The sequence below is a fragment of the Pristis pectinata genome, chromosome 3 (genome assembly GCF_009764475.1).
Source record: "Pristis pectinata isolate sPriPec2 chromosome 3, sPriPec2.1.pri, whole genome shotgun sequence".
Classification (NCBI taxonomy): Eukaryota; Metazoa; Chordata; class Chondrichthyes; order Rhinopristiformes; family Pristidae; genus Pristis; species Pristis pectinata.
The window spans coordinates 95,576,815-95,595,377 of NC_067407.1; the positions used below are offsets into that span (position 1 = coordinate 95,576,815).

The 18,563-nt window shown below is 39.7% G+C and overlaps 1 protein-coding gene across 1 annotated transcript in view; it reads right to left on the minus strand.

Moving 5' to 3' along the window:
- The window catches only part of snx9b (sorting nexin 9b), a 71,691-nt gene that overhangs the window by 50,754 nt on the left and 2,374 nt on the right, over nt 1-18,563 (minus strand). Inside the window, exons 2-3 of the mRNA XM_052012985.1 lie at nt 4,675-4,761; nt 1,358-1,432 (exon numbers count right to left, since the gene is read on the minus strand). Coding sequence (XP_051868945.1) covers nt 1,358-1,432; nt 4,675-4,761 — 162 coding nt within the window. The remainder of the gene's footprint in view (nt 1-1,357; nt 1,433-4,674; nt 4,762-18,563) is intronic.

Genomic DNA, 18,563 nt, shown 5'->3' on the forward strand with positions numbered 1-18,563 from the left:
CAATATCAGAAGTGGTGACTTTTATGCCCCAACAGATGCCTCAAGTGGATTTCAAACTACTTTGAAGGGCAGGGGAATTATTTCTACCAGCCCGGTCAATTTATATCCTTCAACTGATCTCAAAAACCAGAATTTGGTCATTATTAGCCTCCTATTGGTGGGAACTTGATGCTCACAAATTGACTAACGTATTCTTAGAACAGTGTAGAAAATTAAAAGTATTTCATTGCTGTGAAATGCTCGGGGTGTCCTGAAAAAGGACATTAAAGATAATATATAAACACAAGTCCTTCCTTCTTTCACCTTGAACCTGTGTCCTCATGTTCCTTGCCACAATATATTAACATCTATATTTCTCCCACCTATTACCACCGTTTCTTTTCTACAGATGCTGCCTCATCTACTGAGTATCCAAGGTTCTGTTTTTATTCTGAATTACCAGCATTTGCAGTTTTTTGCTGAATATATGCTATCACATTACCAAGATCAATATCATACAGAACAGCAGGCTCATCAGTCCATCACATTAATCATTACATTTTGAAACTAATCAATGTTCCTCACTCTCCTGTACTTTCCTCATTGGCCCGAGTATATATCCTTTATGAAAGATACAAGAAAATCTTCTGGGTTGCTATTCCTGAATTTAGACCCTGTGACGTATTTTTAAGTCTGGATGGTGTCTGTCTTAGAGGGGAATCTGCATTTGGTTGTGCTCCATCCATATGATGTCATTTACATTACTGGTTGGTAGAAATTGTGGGTTCACATCATTATCTCCACTGCCAGTTGCACAGTGGGCTACTTTGTTCTGGGTGATGTTGAACTCCGAGCTGTTGGAGCCACACTCATCTAGGCAAATGGAGAATTTTCCATCACACTCATTTTTGGTTTGTAAATGCTAACAAAGCTTTGGGGTATCTGGGCTTGTCACTCACCACAAGATACCCAACCCCTGACCTACTCTTGTAGCTCACTGTATTTACATAGCTGGCCCAGTTAAATTTTTGGTCAACGTTGGCCTTCAGGATGCTGATGGTGGGGTCTGGCAGAAGGTATGCAAATAGACTGTTACATTGTAAAGTGTCATTTATGTGCAACTTGTAGCACAAGCACTACTTGCCACTTTTCAGCTCATGTTCAAATGTTATCTACTCCAAGATAACCAATCCACACAATATTGCAATATTCCCTTTTCTCTCCCATTTACTGAGGAATCAGTAAAGAACAATGAAACATTCCAAGTCGCTAAAAAGATCCTTTCAACTACTTACTCAACAGAAAGGTTACATAAATGTTAGTTTCTTTTACGTACAGAAGAGACAATACCTAAGCCATGTTAAGAGATAATACTCACCTCCACATAGTCTGTTGGAACAAGTCCTGTCACTCCCTGAGCATTTGTTGCTTCACACCATCCACCACCTACATTCTGAAAATAATCATAAGCCACACTTGAGAATTCAATGACATGAATTTATTGCCAAGAAATGCAAACTTTTATAAGCCTTTGCAGCTCAGACACAACCCAACGACAACCTGATACCATCAACCTCATTTTTTTTGGACTTTCTAACAGTTCCAGAAACAGAATAAACCTGGAGCAAAGATGCAATTTACTGCTTCAATGTCGTCATTTTATCTGTTACTTGGCAATGTGCAAGTGTAAAATTTAATCTGGGGCCATCTACTAGATAGCGGTACACATCTAGTTAATTGTTGAACAACTGGTATAAACCATTTTATAGTAAAGCACCCACTAAATTTTTAACTGTATAATAACAAGTTCATAGACTAAAAAGCATTGCAGATAATTTGGGTAAAAGTGCATATTTCCCATAATTATGTAACATGATAGCTGGGCTGTGAAGATTAAATCATTTAAAAAGACATTGCAGAAATAAACCTCAGTCTGTGCTTAACTGGAAAATATGGCATCAAAACCAATCTCAATGCGCCCATATCAAACATCACATGGCTTCTTATATGTAACCACAAATTTGCTGGAAAAATACTCATCTTCCATTCAAGCTTTATATTTCCCATCACACTCTGAACAGCTTCTAGATTTCAATATTTTTGGCACAGTGACGGAACAAACAAAACTCTGATGAATCTTGACAGAGAGCATTTCCTGTAGTGGGAGAATCTAGAAGTAAGGATCATTGTTTAAACATAAGGGGTCACCCATTTAAGAGGGAGGGGAGATCTCTCTCTTAGAATCACAAGTCTCTCTTCCTGTGAAAGCAGTGGAAGGTGTGTATGAATCACAGATCCATAGTATATAGTTTTATCGCACTGAATTCCCAGTGTCCAAAATTACTTTGAGGATGCACCAAGCCAAAGCCAATAAGTTCCCTTCTGACAAATGAAAAAAAAATGGTTAAGGTACTCTCTTCTGAGGAAAACCACTTATAGGGGCATTAATTCTGAATCCTATTACTTCTACGCTGACTTAACATATGCCCAAGGAAATTAACAAAAACATTTTAAAACTGCCATAATCAACAGCATTTCTACAACTAATTCCAGCTTTCTTCCTTTTCAACTTTCTGTCACTGCCATCTTGCATTCCAATATTACATAGAACATTACAGCACAGTACAGGTCCTTTGGCCCACGATGTTGTGCCAACATTTTATCCTGCTCTAAGATCCATCTAACCTTCCCTCCCACATAGCCCTCTGTTTTTCGATCATTCATGTGGCTATCTAAGAGTCTCTTAAATGTCCCTAATGTAGCTGCCTCTACCACCTCTGCCGGCAGTGCATTCATGCACCCACCACTCTGTGTAAAAAAAAACTTGCCTCTAACATCCCCCCTATACCTTCCTTCAATCACATTGATGGCAGAATCTTCGCCCTCTTAGCGCTACCTTCTTAACCTCCCCTTTGATATCTGCTTGTGGAAGCCACCTTAAAATCCCTTCAGAAAAGTGTTCAGTCATCCTTCAACTAATTCTCTATTACTCTTACATTGCCTAAAATTCCTTAAACTACCTCTGGAAGGAGCTACATGGTAAGGAAACTAAATCCCATAACTGCCAAGAACAAGCACACAGATCATGATTAACCATCCATGTTTCATCATTTAGTGAAGTGCAAACAGCAAGCCAACATAATTAGGCCTGCTAATTATAGTGACTGCACCATTCAACTTGCCCTGTTGGTCACTGGCTTGACACTTCATCTTAGACCTAGCACCAGCTGCGGCCAGCTTACACTGGGTCTGTGGCTGGAGGTGTTAGCAGCCAAACTACAACTGATCTGAGAAAATGAAGACAAGCTTAACAATTTAAAGAATGGACTCCAAAGTTTTCAGACACCACACTGGAGCCCTTTGAGAAAGACATGAAAAAGAAAGAGATGTGGCTTGTATCTGCAAGGGGTCAGCAGACCTTCCCATAATGTAGTATTATCAAATCACTGGAGTCTGGTGACAGATTATTCGGAATGCTGAGGTGCCATCCAAGAGAGTAGTAGTAGTTCAAAGCAAAGCGCTCATAATAGAATTAAATTTCCATTAGGTGTTTCAAAGGCAGAAATACAAAAATCTACTACGATTCAAAATTTAGGCAAAACTGACTGCATCCCTTGAGAATAGGTAGAGATAAGAAACAGGGAGCAGAAGATTCTGATTCCTTACGTCTGATGTGGAAAACCTCTCATGTAGCTGTACTTTTCAATGGTTTTAATCAAGAAAAAGGAGTCTGTAGATCGGGTCATGCAATAATTGTGGAGGAGAATTTAACTCATATAAACTGGACAATCTGCAACGGTAGCCTGGAGGATGTCCGGAGAGTTTTCCTAATACCTTGTACCAACCAGGGAATAGATTATTTAGATACTAGGCCAGAACAGATTATAGAACATAGAAGATCCAATGACAGAGGAGAGAACAGGGAAAGAGGTCCTGCAAAGAGAGTAACAGAACATAACGACTTTGTTTAAAAGCAGAAACCTAAAGTTAATTTAAGGCCATTACCCCAACTTTTCTCTCTGCCATTTTCTATCAACTCAATTCTAAAAATCATGCATCTATTTGGCAACAAAATCTTTGATTCAATTGCAAACATTAATTTTCTTTATTTTAAAAAAAATCTTTAAACTAAGATCATATCGTGACTATCTTTCTAAATATAAAGGAATCAATGTCCAGATCTACATTTTACAACAAATTCTTGACACGGTCCTCCTTCCCAGCCTCCCACTCCCCATAACATCCTGTGTAAAGCCAAAACTCATTCACCCTTGACATAGTCCTACTGAGTTTCTAATTTTAACTTGTATTATGTACGTCAGTGACTTCTCCAGATTTCTTGATGTTGAAAGGACATTTATAATAACTACCAAGACACACAACGTAGGGCAGCAACCGTCAGCAGAGTACAACTTTCCACAGACAGTAAAATCAAAGACTAGAGATAATGACTTAACTAGTTACCAGGCTGAATTCCTTTGAATTCCAAGAAGGTTAGACTTAAAATCAATAAGTTAAACCAAATCAAAACTCAATTTCATGCCAAGAGAAATTAGGATAACTACTTCTTCTGGGGAATTGTGTTATAGGAAGTTGTGTCTTGGTTGCATCAGTTGTGACAAAAGAAGTTTTTTTCCCCAAATAAAGGGAAGAAACCAATAAAAGCAAAGAAAACTATTAAGAAAAGTGTATTACCCGATTGGCAATGGTGATGATCTCTCCTTCGTTGACTGTCAGTTCGTCATTTCCAGGTTCAGCTACAAAGTTGTATAAAACACGGGCCTGTTCAATGACAATTAAACAACATTAACTGAATGTTGCCAAATAGTTGGGGCAAGCAGACCATAAAATAAGTGAGACTTCCTTTATCACAGTCTAAGTTACATTCCAAAGGCAAATTTGCCAGTGGTTTGAATAAAGCTGCAGTTTACTCTATGGACTATTTGCACATTTACTGAATTTTAAAAAATCATTCCAACTACCAAGAAAATTCTGCAAATAAAATGATTTTCTGTCTTTAAAATCATGTAAAAATTACGATTCAAAAACATGAAGTTGTGACAGATTTTCAGCTTCAGGTAAAGTGTTTCATGTCACTTTTCTTTCTATTTTGATGATTGAATTGGACTAAATGTAAACCATGTACACATACAAGAATTCCTTTCATTTGTACAATAAATATCACTTGGCAAGAGCAATTTATTTTAATAGACAAGTTATTTCAGTATCAATCTAAAATAGAGCAGTGTTCTCTCTAAGGAAACAAGAAAATAACTTTAGAGAGTGTGACCATCATAAGGTTTCTACAAAACTGAGAAGCAACAGCAGCAGATTTGTCAATAAAAATAGCACAGAAGAACCAGAACAATTAAGAGAAATAGATAATTCCACTATCTTGGGACACAAGGCACATCATCTGTTCATAATCTATATAGCACAAAGGATCTGCCAGGCTCAGCAAAAACACTTTTGACAAACAAGCATGCTTTCAATTGGGTTAAAAAATTATATTTTGAATTAAATATACTTTACAGTTTTTTTTAAATCCTACTATAAGATTCTGGATATGATTCAAATTGGACATCCTCTTTATCAACAAACACTTCCAGCTCCCACTGAAACACTTCTTTATTCCATTGCCCTTCCCACTAGCCTCCTACACTCCAAAAAAAATCCAACCACTTTTAAAATGATTCTCATTCAAATTCTTACACACTTAGCAAATTTTTCCTTACCCATCATCTCCACTACTTCTATGTTCGCTTATCTATGTAGAATATTACTTTCTTGCTGCCAAGTTAGCACTCAGATCCCAATATACCCTCAATCCATTCTCTCTTCATCTATTTCTCCAATTTTAATCAACCCTTTAAAAATCATCCTTTCTCCTCAGTCTTCAGTTCTTCATCTTAAGCTCTCCAGGATTCAAAAACTCCATCAATTTGTTTTTGAAATGTCCAAGGTTGCAGTTTAAAAAAATGCACAAGTACAGAGTACACAAGTGAAAACTGTTGTCCAAGATCTAAAACAAACATATTTGATCAGAGTTGTGGTTGCACAAACCAGTTCCTTATTCAGATTTTGTCATAAACTGGCAAAAGCCTCCTGAAATCATCTGGAGATTATTATCCTTCACTTCCTACTGTTACTTTCTCTCCTTGGTTTGTCCCTTGGGGTGGAAGATGGCTTGCTCCCACTACAAACCTGTGGGTTCGAGGTGCTTGATGCAGGATCCACAGACTCTGCCACAGGTGCAGCTTGATTAGGACGAGAAGGTGAGTTAATTCAGTTCTTGCACACCTCTATCTGCGCTTCGTCTCCCCAACCTTCTTTTGGAGGGACACAAAATGTTCCAATAATATATTTGGTAGCTTCCTCCACAATCCAACATTTTAATCAACCTCTGCAGGCTAAATGGTCACAGAGTACCTTGTATTTATATACCAAAGGTTAGAATCCCCTTCCACAAACATTCCCCGTCCTCATTGAGCATTTACTCGTATCTTCTCTTTAAACAGAGAGCATAACTACCACCCACTTCCTTTCTACCTCCTGAGTCCACGTAAACCACCAAGCACTCATTTAAACTCATCCCATCTTATTCCGTCCACATTCCCATCAACTTTCCCCAGATTCCACAACTCCCTGACACACTGGAGACAATTTACAGGAGGTTAATTAACCTACAAACCCACATATCTTTGGAAAGGAAGAAGAAAGTGATCCAAGCTGAAATTACAATAGATTCATCCTGGTTTCTATTCAGCCTTAGGCAAAACTCAATTGCATTAGCATCCTGAATATTTCTCCATCATAGCCCCAATTTCTCCAGGTTCCATTCTTGTAGGTGCACATATCTCCAGCTTGTCCACAGTAACATCTGGCATACTTCTAGCTCCATTCCCAGATTCTTCTCAGTCCTGACCCAAATACAGGTCATAGAAATCAGTCGTACAGCACAGGAACAGGTCCTTTACCCTCCTGAGCCCACACCAACCATCAAGCAACTACTTAAACCAATTCCATCCACATTCTCATCATCTTCCTCCAGATTCCACCACTCCCCTACACACTTGGGCAATTTCCAGAGGTTAAATAACCTACCAACTCACATCTTTGGAAAGTGAGAGGAAACCCAAGCAGTCACCGAGAGAACATGCAATGTCCAAGCAGAAAGCATTGGAGGATTGAATCTGAGTCACTGGAGTTAAGGCAGCAGCTCAACTAACTGCACCACCTATGAGTCCATGTTCCCTGCAAACGTTATCTGTCAGCACAAGGGCAATTTTCAGTTCCCTCTGCCAGTGTTGTCACCATAAATCATAAAAATTATAGATTGTTTTGTGCTCTACAATTCTTACCTTAGTGAATGTCAAATTATAAACTATTTCCACCTTAAAAGCTTTTATCTTAGACAATAAAGTCACCAAATTATCCTTTGCAAACAATCGTCAAGCTAACAGAAAGAATATTGCTAAAGACTGTGTGTGAAAATGAACAGAACATGAAGGTTTTTTGTTTCCTTAAATGACTAAAATTCAAGTCTGTTACTCCAACCAAATCCCCATTACCTCTAATGAAACAGGAATAAATTGAATAAAACCTAGAAGGTTGCTTGATTGTTGCTACACAAGCGTGTTTGCGCAAGGTTCCTATCACCAAATGAAATCCTTTGTTTATAACCATCTTTCAACTTAATGAATTGATTAACAGATGCAAGCAAAGTCACATCTGCTGTTCCTTTTTGGGCTCAGGTGCAAGAACAATTCAGAGTTTAGATCAGAGAATTACATTTCAAGAAAGCTGATATCCACAGCCAAGTGGAATATTCCATAATGGCTCCTGAATCATTAGAGATGGACTCAGCTTGTTAGCAGTAAATATTCCTTTTTCATATGACAAATAGCATTCAACTTCAGAGTGTATTATTAAAGAATCCACATATTAAATAAGGCCAGTTCAAGTATTGGAATATACTTTAAACCAGAAGATAAGGCCCAAACCTTAACTTTGTGACTGGTGGATTGAAGACATCTGTTCATTACAACATTAGTAAGAGTGAACACCACACAATCATTCCTAAAACCAAGCCCTATTTTCGCATTGAAGATACTTCCCACTGTATCACATGACAAGAACATGTGAAATGAATTAACTGTGATTTGAAGCTCAAAGGTGGGCTTCAGGAACAGAACAGAATTCCAAATCTATGTGCAAATTCATGATCTGGTATTACTCACTCCTCAAAAGAAGAAAAAAAATCACACTTACTTATTACAGAACAGAGCGAGGCCATTCAAACTATTGGATCCAAACCAGTTCCCAGCAGGGCAATCCGATCACTTACATTCCTCTTATCTTTTCCCCTACTGTCCAACAACTTATTCTCTCACATTCCCATCAACTTCCTTCTGTTTCTTATTGTGACTTACATACACTAAGTGGTAATTTTCAGTAGCCAGTTTCTGGGGTGTGGGAGGAAACCCAAGCAGCCAGCAGGAACTCACAGGAAGATTATGCAAATTCCACACAGACACTATCCAAGGTGAGGATCAACCCCAGCTCCATAGGACAGAGGCAGCAGCAATAACTGCAGCACCACCATGCCACCCTGGGTGTAGTTCATGCCAAGAACAGAACCAGGCACTTTTGAAAATAGGATGCCACACTGGTGATAGAACAAAACTGCACATACTAGACTAACATATAGAATCATACGACCTATACATCAAGATCAAAACACTTCAGTCCTGCCGCAGTTTTGTCATAAATGGTGTTGGACATATAAGAAACTATTTGTTGGCAGAACCTCCATGAACACCCTGTTTCCAAGCCTGAGCCCAGGATCAGGGTGAAAAGCAAGTCAGAAGTACTTGTTATTATTTATCATCAGGGGTGCCCAGTAAGTGATCCTCTCATACTCTGAGGTCCCCACAGATGACAGATTTCAGGCAATCTAATTCACCTTACATGATATAAAGAAATGAGCAAGCATTGTGGAACATACCCAACCTTCAGTTCGATATCCACTCATGCTAACTATACAATTCAACAACATGTCAAGTAATGCTTAAGATCTAATGCTGCAGAACTGCCACTCCTCTGGAGGATTTGTCACAGTAAAGCTGCAAAATTTGTACCAATCTGACAATGCTGATTTCCTGTCCACAGAAAAACAAAAATACCCCACGGACCTATCTCATCAGCCTGCACTGAAGAAATAAACTGTGCAAACAAATGGTGCAGATGCCCATAGTTTAGTGTTTTAGTTTCAACACCCCACCACATTCCAAACTTCAATACAGCCTTCGTTCATATATCTATAAAAACTGCCCTTGATACCAAGGCAGAATTCAACCATTTGCAGTATTCATGATTTCAGTTTTACTGGGGATCAATGAGGATCAATGATGCCTTTCGAAGTGACAAACTGCACTGACTGCTTGTGCTTTGAAATCTATCTCCTTCTTAAATATGTTCAGCAACTGGGCATCCACGGTTGTCAGGAGGTAGAGAATTCCACAAGTTCATCATCTCTGAATAAATTTCTTCTCATCTCCATCCCAAGTCTTATCCTGTATCCTACAGACTGTGTTCACTGGTTTTAGACCTGCCCCTCCATCAACCAAGGGGAAACTTTCTCCCTGCATTCAACCTGATAGACCGTGTCAAAGTTTTGCATATTTCAGCGAGATCCTGTTTCATTCTTTTGAACTCAAGTGAATACAGACCTAATTAACCGAAATCTGTTCATACAACAGTCCCACCTTGGCTATAATCAGTCTAATCAGTCTTTGCTGCACTCCCTCTGAGTCGAGCGTAATCTTTCTTGGGTAACGAAATCAAAACAGCATACAATACTCCAGGAGAGATCTCAAAGCCCTAAATAACTGTAGCCAGACATTTTTCCATTTATTGCATCTGGTGTGGCCTCCTCTACAACGGTGAGACCCGATGTAGATTGGGTGACCGCTTCGTCAAGCACCTTTGTTCCGTCCACCACAAAAGCAAGGATCTCCCGGTGGCCATCCACTTCAATTCCACATCCCACTCCCATACTGACACATCTATCCATGGCCTCCTCTACTGCTACGTTGAGGTCTGATGTAGGTTAGAGGAACAATATCTCATATTTCACCTTGGTAGTCTCCAACCTGATGGCCTCAAAATCAATTCCTCCAACTTCCGGTAAACCGTCCCCTCTTCTACCCCACTCTCTCTTTTTTTTCTTCTCCTTTGACTTCCCTCATTCCCCCACCTTCATGACCTGCCTATCCATTCCCACCTCCTTCCCTTTGTTCCATGGCTCACTGCCCTCTCCTACCAGATTCCTTCTCCTTCAGCCTTTTGCCTCTTCTACCTGTCACCTCTCAGCTTCTTACTTCTCCCCCCTCCCCCCTCACCTGGACTCACCTATCATCTGCCTGGATGTACTCCTCCCCCAACCTGCTTATTCTGGCTTCTGCCCTCTTCTTTTCCAACCCTGATGAAGGATCTCAACCCAAAATGTCAACTGTTTATTTCTCTCCATAGATGCTGCCTGACCTGCTGAGTTCCACCAGCATTTTGTGTGTTGTTAAATAACAAAACTATGTTCACCCTAAAAGGCCCCATATTGCTCAAGCACAGTTTGAAATGGCTATACTTTGAATCCAACTGGGAATGATATCCTTTCAGCTCACCAAAATTTGTCCTTTTTTCAAAAAAAATCATTTACAGAATCTGGGTATGACTGGCAAGGTCAGCATTTATTGGCCATTCCTAAACACAATTGAGAAAGTGGTGGTGAGCCACTTTCTTGAACTGTTTAAGAGTTCCTCTGATGAAGGCATTTCCACAATGCTATGAGTAGGAACTTCCAGGATTTAGATCCAGCAACAATGAAGGACTACTGATATTCTTCCAAGTTTGGATGGGTTGCATCTTGGAAGGGAATCTGCAGGCGCTCTTGTTTTCATACACCGGCTATTGCAGACCTTCTTGTAGGTAGAGGTTTAGGAAGTGCTGTTGGAGTAGCCTGGGTGAATTCCTGCAGTGCACTTTGTAGATGGAACACACAAAAGTCACAGTATGCCAGTGCTGGAAGGAATGGATGTTTAGCAGGATTGATAGGGTGCCAATCAAGAGGGCTAATTTGTCCTGGATGATGTCCAGCTTATTATGACTTATTGGAGCCACACTCATTAGGCAAGTGGACAGCATTCCAACACACTCCTGACTTGTGCCTTACAAATGATCAAAAGGCTCTGAGGTCTCAGGAGGTGAACCACATGGCATGGCATGGCAAACCTTGGATCTGTACTTGTACCCATGGTATTTATGCAGCTGGTCCAGCTGAACTTCAGTTCAGTGGTGACCTCCAAGATGTCAATGATGGGAATTTAATGATTGTAATGCCTTTGAATGTCAGGGTAGATGGTTATACTCTCTTTCATTGCAGATGGTCCTTGACTGGCACTCTAGTAGTACACGTTACTTGGCATTTATCAGACCATGTCTGAACGTTGTTTAGGTCTTGCTGGAGGGAGGCTTGTGTGCTTCATTTTCCATGGATTCATAAATAGAATTCAACACTGCATAACCATCAGCAAACATTCCCATTTCTGACCTTAGGAAAGAAGGAAGGTAATTGAAAAAGCAGCTGAAGATGGCTGGGTTGAGGGCACTGCTCTGAGGAACTCCTGCAGTGACATTCTGGGACTGGGATGATTGACCTCAGACAAGCACAACCATCTTCCTTTGTGTGAGGTACAAGTCCAACAACTGGATTGCTTTCCCCTTTGATGCCTATTGGCTTTGCTCTTACCAGGTCATCTTGATGCCACACTCAGACACTCAGTCAATTACTGCCATGATGTCAAGTGGACCAAGGGTGTGAAGAGGTCTGGAGATTCATGTTTGGACCAAGGGTGTGAAGAGGTCTGGAGCCAAGTGGCCCGGGCAAAGCACAAACTGGACACAGTAAGTGCATTGTTGATGCAGCTTCCATCACTTCTCTGATGGCTGAAAGTAGACCAACTGGATAGTAATGATCCGAATGAACTATTTTCACCTCTGTCACTTGCCTTTTCTCACTCCTTGCCTAAATTTAACAATGTTATGATCGTAATTCCTCTTATAATCTTCCAAAGGAATGTGATGCACTTACCCCAAATTCATTCCCCAGAATCAAACCCAGCATTCTGACTTCATCATCAGACTGGAAGCATGCTCATCAATAAAACTGTCCACATATCAGCAATTCCTGCTTCTCCTTGCTACTTTCTCTGTCCCAACTCATCCTTCTCCTCAGACTACTTCAGGATAATTAGAGCTCATATTTTCATTAATTTATTCTTTTTAATTTTCTGAAAATTGCCTGCAATATACTCCTATCAATGTGAGGAGGAGTAGGCCACATGGTCCCTGAATGTGGCAAGGCTTCAAAATTTTGGTTTTCTAACGAATTGGAAATCATGGTCAATATATCAGTTGTTTTACTGTTCTCTTGCTTACAAAATTTTCACCATTTAAAAATTACACTGTTTTGTTATTCTTCCTAACAAAAAGCTTACATTTTCAAGCATACTCTAACTCACCTGCACCTTCTTGCCCATTTCTTTAACCTGCCACTCACTTTGTTTCATCAGCAAATTTAAATGAAGGTACGTTAAGAGTATATCCAAGTCATAAATAGAGAATATAAAAGCAGAGGTTGCAATATTGATTTTTTTCCACCCTTGGTATCTGTTAAAGACTGCCAACATGAAAGTAGCCTGCTCAACTATTCTCAGTGTATTTGCCCTTTGACCAATCCTCTTTTCATTCCAAAGCATAATCCCTTGTTTGATAGAACAACCCTTTATGCAGCAGTTTTTAAAAATCCAATTATACAACATACACCAGTTGCTCATCTACCCTGCTTGTTATATCTTGAAAATTAATGTTTGTCAAGCATAATTTTCACTTCATAACCAACAATCCAGAATTCAATGGACTGAAATCATCCCTTGTTCTTTACCTTCCTTTCGTCTTCTGTGCCATAATTGAGGATTTAAAATGATACAAATTTTCCAAGTCCTTAATAAAGGATTCTAGCATTTTCTTGACAAATGCTTTTAGTGTCACTAGTATGATTCTTACTTCTTGATTAATATTTCCCCGTCACCTTCTTACTAAAGTCTATAGCAGGTAAGATGCAGTATGACAGCTCCTCACCCCAACAAAAGCAAATGGATTCAACCCATAAATGAATCAAATATAATCCTTTTTCAGGAATGCAACACTATCGAGGATCATAATAATAAGCCCATTAGCAACATTTGCCTATGGCTCACCATCTTATTTGTTTTGCTCTAAACTTGCATACATGCACATAAAATTCACTTTTAATCTGCACTATATTTCTTTCAAAATGATTCCTCCCACTTCTGAAGGACCGTTTATTCTAATATCATTTGTCTCTAATGGTCACCCATGTACTCTCTTCTTCATCTTAATTCTTCTCTCCTTACGAAATTAATTTAAAAGCAGCCCCACAACAGCATCCTGCCCAGAGCTAGTCCCAATGTCCAGGTACATTAAAAATTATGAGAATGAATACAGGAGACATTTACTTAAAACAGCCAATATTTAAACCAAAATGCATTACAGCCAAATAACTACTCTTAACTGAAGTCAACATTGCATTGGCAGAAAAATAGCAGTAAACTTGCACACAATAATGACCCAAAAACCACACTGAAATAATGATTAGATTATGTGTTTTTGGTGTATTGGTTGATGGAAAGATATCGGAGAACAGAACTCCTATTGATTGACTGCAAGACAATTTACATTCATTTGAGGAGCAGATAGGGCCATGATTTCATATCTTAATAAAAAATGTAACAGTGTTGAAGTATTAGCATGAATTATATGCTGAAGTCTCTAGATTAAAGCGCAAAGCAAAAGACCTTTTATTTTGCAGTCAGAATTCAGGCCCCTGGAAGCAATCTAAGACAGATACCCACAAAGATCTATAGTTCTTGATGAGGTGTGGACCGAAGTTGGTTTTGTCTGGTATCGGTTCGAAGGAATCTCCAATGTTCAACAATAAATCAGATCAGCCAGCCAAGCACATTGAATAATACAAGGACTTCGCAGATTATGGAAAACTTCAACTACAGAAATCTAACTTTACACAAATTCTCCCATAAATTTTTCAAGAATTTTTCCAGATGATATAACGAGCAAAATGTTTTGTGGTATTTATTAACAAATGGATGCAGTACAAATCCCATTAATTTAATTATGGACTATGTTAGAGTAATTATTTGATGAAATGAAATTATAGGAAGTGTTTGCAGAGAGATAATGACATGGGTGACTATAGAAAACGGATGTTTCTAACTTAACGGAAAAAAAATAAGCTCATGGATAGTTCTCAAGAATGGAACTCCTGTGCAACTCAGGGACTACCTGTACTTACAGATTTAAAACAGGAAGTAAAAAGCACACTTCCTAAACTCATGTTAGAAGATAGAATTTTACAGATTACAAAATAATGCTTGGGGTCTACACCCAAGCTTAAGTTAAAATTGTGAACATATTTTTTAAAAAAATTCAAAAGACAATGGATTTAAAAGGAAATACACACATTATAAATAAATTGTTAGCAATAGAACCTGCTGAACAGCAATTATAGCTTTAACATTAAAAGCTTTCGCACAATATAACATTATCAGGGTATCTTTCAGTGAAAATGGTGCCTAAATAGCTTAATTTCTTGTCTGATCAATCATTACTGGAGAGAGTTGCAAAACAGTTCTCTGTGGAGGAGGAAATTATTGGCAATAGCTGGGTTTCAATGGTTAACTGCAAATGTGTGCTTCAGAAGTTGCTGTCACTTTCATGGTGTAACAATGGCATTGAACTGGCGATTTTGCTATTGTTACAACGACCAAATCTATGTACGATTTACTGATCGAGCAATGAGAATACTCGTACTAAGCCAAAATATATTGGAGTAGATGTGCCTTCCCATAAAACTAACAGGTCACATTTCTACTATATCAAAGGTATAAAGGTTACAAGCAGATAATGCAGAAGAGGTTGCATACTTTGTAAAGTTGTGACCATTTCCTCATCACAGAACACAGGATAAAAATCTTTAATGTAAAGATGTGTCATGGCCAGGACTTCCCTCCCTCTCCAAATAAAAATTATTTTTGTACTTAAATATCACAGCAGAAAAAGGCCACTTCCTTTAGCATAGTTTCAACTGACCTTTTGGCCAGATTAAAATAACAAATATTCATAGAATGAGGAATCGCTGAGGCAGTCATTTGGCCCACTGCACCAACAGTGAACTCTTTGAAAAAAGAAGTATGCAGTCTCGCTCCTCTGCTTGTTCCCCACAACACTTTTTTCTCTTTATTCAACTATTTATTCAATTCCTTTATGAAATTAATTATTGAATGTGTGTCAACCACCAGCTTCTGCTTTGCATTCCACTTCACAGTTCAATATTCAAAAACAATCTCATCTCATCTTGGATTCTTAAATTCCAAGCAAACTGATCTCCAAACTCCTAGACCTGGGACTCAACACCTCCCTTTGCAACTGGATCCTTGACTTCCTGACCAACAGACCAAAATGAGTGTTCTCAACACCTGCTCCATGATTATCCTCAACACTGGTGCCCCATAAGGCTGCATCCTTAGCCCCCTACATTACTCCCTATACCCTCATGACTGCGTGGGCAGATTCTGCTCTAACTCCATCTATAAGTTTGCAGATGACATCACCATAGTGGACAGAATCCCAAATAATGATGAGTCAGAGTTCAGGTAGGAAATGGAGAGCCTAGTGACATGGTGTCATGACAACAACCTTTCCCTCAATGCCAGCAAAACAAAAGAGTTAGTCACTGACTTCAAGAAGGGGGGTGGTGTACATTCTCCTATTTAAATGCTGAAGTTGAGAGCTTCAAGTTCCCAGGAGTGAACATCACCAATAACCCATCCTGGTCCAACCACGTAGACGCTGTGGCCAAGAAAGCTCACCAGCGCCTGTACTTCCTCAGAAGGCTAAAGAAATTTGGCACGTCCCTGTTATCCTCATCAATTTTTATAGATGCACCATAGAAAGTATCCTATCCAGATGCATCATGGCTTGGTATAGTAACCTGCTCTGCCCAACTTCTCAAGAAACTGCAGAGTTGCAGACACAGCTCAGCACATCATGGAACCCATGCACTCTGTCTACACTTCTCGCTGCCTTCATAAGGCAGCCAAAGACCCCACCTACCCCTCTCTACTACCCCCTCCCATCAGGAAGAAGATACAAAAGCCCGAAAGCATGAACCACCAGGCCTCAAGGACAGCTCTTATCCCGCTGTTATAAGACTATTGAATGGTTCCCTAGTATGGTAAGATGGACTCTTGACCTCACAATCTACCTCATTATGACCTTGCACCTTACTGTCTACCTGCACTGCACTTACTGTGCAACTGTAACACTTGATTCTGCATTCTGTTATCGTTTTACCTGGTACTACCTTAAGGCACTGTTTAATGGATTGAACTGCTTGAATTACATTTTTTTTATTTTTATTTACAGTGTGGTAACAGGCCTTCTGGCCCAACGAGTCCGCGCCACCCATTTTAAACTCAAATTAACCTACCCGTACGTCTTTGCAACGTGGGAGGAAACTGGAGCACCCGGAGGAAACCCACGCAGACACAGGAGAATGTACAAATTCCTTACAGACAGCGACGGAAATCGAACCCCGATCGCTGGTGCTGTTATAGCGTTGCGCTAACCGCTACGTTACCGTGCCACCCACGGCATGGTGTGCAAATGGTGTGCAAAACAAAGTTTTTCACTGTACCTCAATACATGTGACAATAATAAACCAACTTAATTTAACTTAATTTGCATGATAAAATTCCTTTTTATCTGTTCTGCTAAGGAGAACAACACCAAGCTCATCTCTCCACCAAGCTAAAGATCCATTTCCACATCCTTTAAGTGACTTGGGAAACCTCATTCATTACTTCACAGGAAGCAGCTATACAATCCCTTAACAAAGCAACTCCACTACATACACTCCTTATTCTCCAGTTGCTCTGCAACTTATTCTCTCTCAAGTACCCACACCTCCACTGAGATTCTTTTGCCACTTAACAACACGAAAGAATAATTTACAGTTGACAACTGCCATACAAAAAAATTTGTCAAAACTGGAAAATAAGTTAGGGAGGGATAGATACAAGAAGGGGAATCTCTATGATGGTGCAAGACCAGGATTGCCTTGGGGATAAGCTGTAAAGCAGGTCAACTGGTCGAGGGGTTAATAGGGGTAGCTCGAGAGACAGAATCTGGTCCTTTATTTATACAAGCTATGAAATGAGGGCCAACAGAGAGTGAGAATGCAGCTAAAGGAATGAAAAGATTTGAAAGGCAGGGCTGCAAGACATGCCAGGCTCTGCCAAATTGGAGAGGAAAAACTGAACTAATATCACAGATAGATGACCTGGCCTGCTCTGATGCAGACATAGAAAAGCAATTCAATATTGAGTGTAGAAGACTGCAACATGCCCAGATGGAGGATGAGATGCAGTTCCTCAAGCTTACATCAAGCCTATGCAGGAGTCCACAGACTGATAGGTCAGAGTGGGAGTGGGAGTGGGATGGAATAGTTAAACAACAGTCGACAAGAAACTCAGGGTCAACCCTGCAGACTGAATCCAGGTGTACTACAATGTGATCATCCGATCTGCATTTTGTTTCTCCAATGGAGAGGAGGCCGCATTGTGAATACCGTACGTAGTACACTAGATTGGAAGAAGCCCAAATGAATCACTGCTTCACCTGGAAGGAGTGGGAAGTAAAAGGAGACATGTTGTATCACCTGCAGCAGCATGGAAATGTACTGCAAAGGGAATGGTTGGTAGAGACAGAAGACCAGGGATTTGTGAAGAGAAAAACTGAAAGGGGAGGAGAAGGGAAGACAGTGTAATCTGATTGAAGGTTCTAGAAAGGGTGATGGATTGAATGCGGAGGCTGATGGGGTGGAAGGTGAGAGCCTTTGGAACTCTATCCTTGCTCCATCCAGAATGAGAGAGGTTCCTCTCTACTACTTCTATAACACTTACTGTCCAGCATGAAAACCAACCATTAATACCACTATCCTTTTTGCCAATTCTGTACATTGCAGTCACTTATCCCTTTTAACCCCGTGGGCTCCAATTTTGCTGAAAAGGCTAAAGTGAGGTACTTCCTCAAATGAGTTTAGAAAACACTATATATGCACATAATCAACACTGACACGTGATCAACCTTCCATTACTTCAAAGAATTCAGTAAACTTAGTCATATACGATTTGCTTTTACAAATATGTGCTGATTTGCATTTATTGACCTATATCTTTCTAAGAGCTGATTGTGTTTTGGGTTAGCATCTCCAAAAGGGTTTCTCAACCATTTATGTCAGGTATTCTGAATTATATCTGGCAGGTTCAATACTTCCCCACCTCCTTTTTAAGCAGCAATATAATATTTGCAAATCTCTAATCCCCTACCACCAAGTCTACAGCTAATAAGTTTTAGAATATTGTTGC